Raw genomic sequence first — 7,104 nt, 5'->3', positions numbered from 1 at the left:
GTGCTGGTCCCGGCATCTAGCTCCATGCTACTGTCTGTCCCCTGCCCCTCTAACCCATCCTGCCGCCCCTGCAGACCGTCGAGTACGTGGCCTTCACCACCATCCCGGGGCTGACGGGGGTCATCATCACACTGGCGCTCATCCTCATGGTCACGTCCTCTACTGAGTTCATCCGCAGGAACTACTTCGAGGTCTTCTGGTACACGCACCACCTCTTCCTCATCTACTTCGCCGGCCTCATCATCCACGGCATCGCGTAAGGCTCCTCACCGCTCCCTGAAGGCAGGACAGCGAGGGGCAGTGGCCGCAGATACCCGGTGGGGCAGCCCTGCCTGCCCCGGGGGAGCGGTGCAGCCCCAGAAAGGGTCCAGTGGGGCTGTGGGGTCCCCATTCCCAGGGCTGGCTAGTCCAGCCAGCCTCATGCAGTGCGGCTCAGCCCCAGTCGGGGGGGCAGGAGCCAGCCCTGGGCTCACCCCTTGCCTCCCCGCAGCGGGCTGGTGCGCGGGCAGACGGAGGAGAGCATGGAGGAGGTGCACCCCCATCGCTGTGCCAAATATCTCATGCACAAGGACAAGAACTGCAGCCATGACTGCTGCAAAGACCCCGAGTTCGGGAGCATCCCTGCTGAGGTAGGGCAGCGGTGGGACGGTTGTGGGGGGAGAAGCCCTTCCCTTGCCCTTGGGATGCTCCAGCCCTGGCCCTCCCCAACCCTTTGCTCTCCTCCATCCCCACAGTCTTGGAAGTGGGTTCTGGCCCCCGTCCTCCTCTACATCTTCGAGCGGATCCTCCGGGTCTGGCGTGCACGACAGAAGGTGGTTGTCACCAAGGTGGGTGGTGCAGGAGCCTGTGCCTACTGCCAGCTCCTTCCCTTGCAGCCACCGGTGCCGCAGCTCCTTGCCGGGGTGGCCATGGGGAGGCGGGCAGGGGCCGCTGCCAAAGCCCCTTGCCGAGGGACAGGAGCCAGGCTGGGTGCTGAGCCCCATCCCTGCCCCGCAGGTGGTCATGCACCCTGCCCGCGTGCTGGAGCTGCAGATGCAGAAGAAGGGCTTCTGCATGGAGGTGGGGCAGTACATCTTCGTCAACTGCCCCGCCATCTCCCTGCTAGAGTGGCACCCCTTCACCCTCACCTCAGCACCCGAGGAGGACTTCTTCTCCATCCACATCCGGGCGGCCGGCGACTGGACGGAGCGTCTCATTGACACCTTCCAGCAGCAGAAGCTGGAGAAGCCCAGGTAGACTGGGGGGCGACCGAACAGACCATCCCGGGGATTTGGGGAGGCCGTACCTCTTACCCAGGCCCTCCCTCGGCCAGGATCGAGGTGGATGGCCCCTTCGGCACGGCCAGCGAAGACGTGTTCCAGTACGAGGTGGCCATGCTGGTGGGAGCGGGCATCGGCGTCACCCCCTTCGCCTCCATCCTGAAGTCCATCTGGTACAAGTTCCAGCAGGCTGACCAGACTCTCAAGACCAAGAAGGTATGGGGTGTCCCATGGGACCACCTGTGGGTTTCTCCATGCTGGGCTTCCCAGTCCTTGACATTGCATCCTCCCACCCCTCCTGCTCTGCTCCACCTTGAGCAACCCCTCTCCCCCTGCATCCCAGATCTACTTCTACTGGCTCTGCCGGGACACGGGAGCCTTCGCCTGGTTCAACGACCTGCTTGCCTCGCTGGAGCAGAAGATGGCAGAGTCGGGCAAGGCGGACTTTCTCACCTATCGTCTCTTCCTCACTGGCTGGGACACCAGCATTGTGAGTCAACCACGGGCAGGCATGACTGCGAGGGGGGACACGGGGTGGCCAAGTCAGGCAGGAGAGGCAGGGCAAGCACGTCAATGGCTTGCAGGCAGAAAGTCTGGGAGCGGTGTTTGGTGGGCATCAGCAAGGGATGCTCCTCCGTGGTGAGGGACTGGAGGTGGGTTTATGGGTGGTGGCTGGGGTCCTCACCGTCCCTGCTCTGCCCAGGCCAACAATGTGGCGCTCCACTTCGACACCGCTACGGACACGGTGACGGGCCTCAGGCACAAAACCATCTTTGGGCGGCCCATGTGGAACAGCGAGTTTGCTGCGGTGGCTGCAGCCCACCCCAGGTGAGAGCCGGGCAGGGGGCTCAGAGTGCCGGAGCTGGGAGGCACCCCCTCCTCCCCGGCACCCAGCACCGGGCTGGGCAGCGCTGGCTTTGGGAGGGGCGTGCTCATCCCCTGCAGGTTGCAGGGACCCCAGAAAGCTCTTAAATGACCTTTCCCTGAGCTGCCCGCCCGGTGCCGACGTCCCCGTGCTGTGTGCAGGTCGGTGGTCGGCGTGTTCCTCTGCGGGCCAGGGGCCTTGGCGAAGACCCTGCAGAAGTCTTGCCACCAACACTCCAGCCTGGACCCCAGGAAGGTCAAATTCTACTTCAACAAGGAGAACTTCTAAGTGGCAGCCAGGCTGGGACCCCAGTGGACAGGAGACCCTGCCGGTCTCACCTCAACCCCCGAGTGAGTTGGCGTGGCCAGGGATAAGCACCCGCTGAAGAGTGTGTGCACAGAATCCAGGCAAGACACGGCAAGGTACTCCTTCTCCATGAGAAACTCTAGGTTGAGAGACTGCCGCCCTCTCAACCTGGTCTACAAGGGGTCCCCATGGGGGGAGTGGGGCTGCAGCTCCGCACGGCCCCCCGTCGAGAAACCAGAGGCACAGACCGTGATGCTGCTGCTGGAGCAGCGGGAAGCAGCAGGAGCACCCAGCAGGCTGGGCAGAACCACAGGACGGGGATGGGGACGGGAGAGGGGCATGCCGAGCGGGCACTGGGGGCCAAACATGCCCCTCTGGGTTTAAACAGTCCTTCACGTAAAAGGGTAAATTAAACGTGCTTTCCGTTGCAGTAAAAGCCTCCCTGGTGACTCAGGCCATGCAGGCGCGAAGGGAGCCCACTCTTTGCCCCCTTGTAGGGCTGCAATAAAAAAGCTGGTTCATAGCAAACCCTCTGGGGTGCAGGGTAAGGTACTCCTCCTCCGCGGGGGCTCGCTGCCACCACCCAGAGCCAGCCTGCACCACCCGCCCGGCACACACCAGCGCACAGGCTGACTTCAAACGCAGCTCATGCAAAGGCAACAAGCTCTGCTCAAGCATATGCAGAGAAGAGTTGAAAACCACTCTCCCTGAGGAGGCCGGCGAGGTAAGCGATACAGCAATCGGATACGGAGCCCTTCCCGCCCGGTCAGCAGGGGCAGAAAGCCGAGCTCCGTGTCCTGCCCTTCCGTTACGCCCCCGTGAGCAGCCGTGTACAGCACGGGACGTAAAATCCCACATGTAGATCTTGCCCTGGTGCTGGGGAGAAGGGAGGAAGGTGAGTGGTTTGGACTAGCCTGAAGCCAGGTCAGACTGTTCCCAGAACCCAAGAGTCCCAACTCCAGCCTCCACGAGAGACCAAACAAGGCAGCTGGAGACATGGCTTTACTCAAACCCTCCTCCCACTTTATTTCAAACATCATAAAATATACACACAGAAAAAAGGATGAAAACGTTAGCGGGAAGGAGAAACCTCTCCCAAAACACAGCATCAGCTCAGACAGCAGCGGGAAGCAGCTGCCACGGAGCGTTGCCTCTGTCCAGGCAGACAGCATCTCCACCACGCGCCTGCCAGGCCTGCGAGAAGGAAGGGGAGGAGAGTGAGCCCCGGCATGGAGAGGAAAAGCAGGGTAGAGCCCCATCCTGAGCAGCTCTGTGATTTACTGAAGGGGAGCAGGCACAGGCCGAGGCTGGGTTAAGGACATCACCTGTCAGGGTGCCCCCGTGGACTTCTGGATTTGCTCCTTCAGAATGAGGATGCTCTGCCGTTGCTCTGGGGGCAGCATGGCGATCTGGTCCGCTGTCAGCTGCAGAACCTGCATGATCAGGGCTGCCTGTGGGGAGAGGGGGGAATCAGACGTGTCCTGCCAGAGCAGCCACGGGTTACCGGAGCCAGGAAGGGGCTGTCCCCGCCACAGTAAGGCACGAAGGAAGTGCTGCTCTCGGTGTCTCACCCCTTCCCTTTTGTCCGCTCACCTTCTCATGATCCTGGGGCGTGACCTGGCTCTGTCCAGGGCTAAAGCCTCCGGGCTGAGCCGCCTTGGACCCCGGCCCCAGGAAGGCCTCCTCCCTGCATGCCTGCCCCTGCCATGTTAGGAACCTGTAGGCACGAGAGAGGGGGTAAGGACCAAGGGGTCTCTAGACTCAGCCATACAAATACAGGGATGTAAAGCAGATGATCAGATGGATGCCCCCACAGCCAGCCTGAAGATGCCCGAGCATGAAGAGAGACAGGCTACCGTGCGTTTTACGTGCTCTCCTCTCCCTCCAACTCCTGCACTCCTTCCTGCGCGTCAGGAAGAGGTAGAGAGAAGCCCGAGCTTCGTCTAGTCCCCAGCAGATGGGCAGTGCCTGGGGAGATGGGACTGATGCCCCAAACCCCTCAGAGAGCCCCCTCAGAGAGCTGACCCACGCCCTGTGCTTCCTGGAGGCGCCGCTCTGCGGGACACCTTCCCCTCTCTAGCTGCCGCAGGACGCGATCACACCCCCAACCCAGACCCAACCTACAAGACACCGTCAGTGCCCAAACAGCTGAGCAGAGACATTGTTTGTACCTGACGGGGCCCCTGCGGGCCACTGGCTCCCATGTTAAGTGGCCCAGGACCCTGTATCCCACCAGGCATGGGGCCACGTGGGTTGGGACCAGGCCCTCGAGGCTCCAGGCCCCGGGGCTCCATGACCCTGGCCTCCATGGCCCTGGCCTCCAGCACTCGTGGCTCCAGGACCCGCGGCTCCAGGCCTCGTGCCTCCAGGGCTCGCGCCTCCATCACCCGGGGCTCCAGCCCTCGCGGCTCCAATCCTCGTGGCTCCAGCCCTCGGGGATCTCTTCCGACTGCAGGGGAAAGACAAGGCAAGCTGTTGAAGGGAGCAGTGCCACAGGGAACGTGGGAGCGAGCCCGCTGCCTCCTTTGCCTGGGGGCTAGCAAACGCCTGGAAGGTGCAGAGCTGGGGGCAGAGGGGACATGCCTGGCAGAAGTCCCTTGCCCCGTGGGACTGTCCCTCCTTGCCCTGGGGTCAGTTGCTTCACTGCCCAAACCCCCTTCCTACGCCTCGTGCCGGGGCAGCGGGCTCCACTCTGACTTCTTGTCTGTACGCTTTAAGCCACCCGCTATTTCATGCCCCCTCTCTCACCTCGAGCATCCATCAAGGGCCCCCGCGGCTCTCCCATCAGTGGTCGGGGTTCTCCCATGGGTCCCCCCCTCATCTCATGGGGGGGGCCACGGCTGTCATGACCAGGCATATGGTGCATAGGGGCTCCCTGGTGGGGCGGCCCAAGGTAACCTCTGACGCAGAGAGACGAGGAGAGCAAAGCAGGAGGAGGAGAAAAAGCGAGAGAGTGTGAATCAGACGCTGGCTTGGCACGGTCTGGGCAGAGCGCTGGGATTGCCCCTGAAGCCGGCCGCAGGGGAGGAGGGCGAGGCTGGCACAGGGACGGGTGCTGTCGGCCCCATGCCACAGGGCTGCTGCCATCACTTTTTCGGGGAAACGGGCCGGCCCCCGCAGTCGGCAGCACACAGGCCTCCGACCAGGCAGCGGTGACTCCCGGAAGGCTGGTGCCATCCCTGTCCTCAGCGAGAGGTCACCCTTGGGCAGGGGACAGTGCCAAGGGCTCCTCTCCTTCCCTCTCCCCTCACCTGGGCTCCACTTCTCCAGTGACTGAGAGCAGGGTCCCTCCGCGAGGGTCATTCGGGGCATCTCCCAAAAGGCCTCGGGGCGGCGGGCCACTAGCAGGTAGAGGTCCACGCTGCATAGGGGCCCTCGGGTCTGGCATGGGCACTGCCAGGGAGACACACAAGAGCTCGTGAGGATCTGCATGACCAGTGCCGTGCTGAGACTGTCCCCCAGCGCTCTTGGGGCTGGGGTGCGGGGCGGCCTCACTGCTCCCTGGCGCGCAGGCGGGTGAGCCCGGCTGACCGCCGGGGCAGCAGCCCCTCACACAAGGCCGGAGCGCACCGAAGCCCCTTCCCTGGCTGCTGATTTTATCCCTGGCTCTACCTCAGGCTCCTTACGGCACCAGGTGGCCAAACCAAGCGGGGATGCCCCCGTGGCGATCCCTATGAGCATGGGCATTGACACCCTGCCGACGTGGGGCCAGGAGCAAAGCAAGACCTGGAAGGCTCCTGGTAGCAAGGTGTCAAAAGGGGCTGGATCCTAGGCAAAGGCCCTCTCCAAGCAGGCTCTCCCTTTCCACTGGTGGCTCTCTGTGCACGGCGCTAGCCTGTTCTCTCCTGAGGCCCCGGAGGAAATCCTGCCTCCTCCTAACCCTGCCAGGCTACGTAGAGTGATACACCAATCCCCGGCCCTGAGCACAGCAGGGTGAAAGCTGCTCTCTGCACACTCCACAATGAGCTCCATGGGAGGAGGGAGCTGGCAGGTGCCAGGATACCTTGAACGCGTTCGATAGACGCAGGCCTGGCAGGTCCCACGGGCGAGAGCTGCAGGTTCCCTGGGCAAGCAGCAGGAAAAGAGGGAGAAGAGCAGACACGTAAATAGTGTATGCACACATGCACTCAGCCTTGGGGACAGCGCTGCCTGCCGGATCACCTCTGCTCCCTGAAGTCCCCCGGAAAACCTACGGAGAAGATGCTGCCTGCTGCAGGTCTGGCTTTATCAACCTCTTCCATTAATGCCACCTCTGCCACCACAGGTGTGACAGCCAACTTGGCACGGCCCTTCCCTCGCTCACCGCACGAATGTGCGGGGCAGGAGGACGTCCTGCCGAAAGAATCAGCATTCTGCAGGGCCACGCTGCGCCCCACAACGCACTGCCCCACAGGGCAGCTTCTGCTTCTGCTCCTGCCCACAGCTTCCCACGGCACTCCCCAGTGCCAGCTTTCCGTCTCCTCTCCAAAACCTTCTGGGTACCAGCAAAAGTGCCAAGAACTGCCGGGTTGCTCTCAGGAAGATGGTGCCCACCCCAAAGAAAACGAAAGTCAGCTTTCTCCTAAGATACCTAGGGCCGGCGGATCTCAGAACAAGTTCGCCACGTTCCTGAAACAAGGCCTACGATACAAGTCAAGGCAACAGTGGTGTCAGCTATGTGCCCTACTACTGGGA

General features: G+C 62.7%; 2 protein-coding genes across 2 annotated transcripts in view; one reads left to right on the top strand and one right to left on the bottom strand.

Annotated features, from left to right (window-relative positions):
• LOC103917340 (NADPH oxidase 1-like) overlaps nt 1–2,412 on the top strand; it is a 4,177-nt gene extending 1,765 nt beyond the window's left edge. The window contains exons 3-10 of the mRNA XM_009324461.1: nt 54–256; nt 491–629; nt 735–827; nt 997–1,232; nt 1,313–1,475; nt 1,603–1,749; nt 1,963–2,087; nt 2,286–2,412. Coding sequence (XP_009322736.1) covers nt 54–256; nt 491–629; nt 735–827; nt 997–1,232; nt 1,313–1,475; nt 1,603–1,749; nt 1,963–2,087; nt 2,286–2,412 — 1,233 coding nt within the window. The remainder of the gene's footprint in view (nt 1–53; nt 257–490; nt 630–734; nt 828–996; nt 1,233–1,312; nt 1,476–1,602; nt 1,750–1,962; nt 2,088–2,285) is intronic.
• Nucleotides 2,413–3,419: 1,007 nt separating this feature from the next.
• LOC103917339 (cleavage stimulation factor subunit 2-like) overlaps nt 3,420–7,104 on the bottom strand; it is a gene marked incomplete at its 5' end in the record, with an annotated part of 6,158 nt that continues 2,473 nt past the window's right edge. Inside the window, 7 exon segments of the mRNA XM_009324460.1 lie at nt 3,420–3,624; nt 3,756–3,881; nt 4,024–4,092; nt 4,094–4,147; nt 4,602–4,879; nt 5,179–5,330; nt 5,682–5,823. Of these exon segments, the coding sequence (XP_009322735.1) occupies nt 3,759–3,881; nt 4,024–4,092; nt 4,094–4,147; nt 4,602–4,879; nt 5,179–5,330; nt 5,682–5,823 (818 nt within the window).

Source organism: Pygoscelis adeliae, unplaced genomic scaffold, assembly GCF_000699105.1.
Source record: "Pygoscelis adeliae isolate BGI_AS28 unplaced genomic scaffold, ASM69910v1 Scaffold285, whole genome shotgun sequence".
Lineage (NCBI taxonomy): Eukaryota > Metazoa > Chordata > Aves > Sphenisciformes > Spheniscidae > Pygoscelis > Pygoscelis adeliae.
This window is presented reverse-complemented; position numbering and strand designations above follow the sequence as displayed.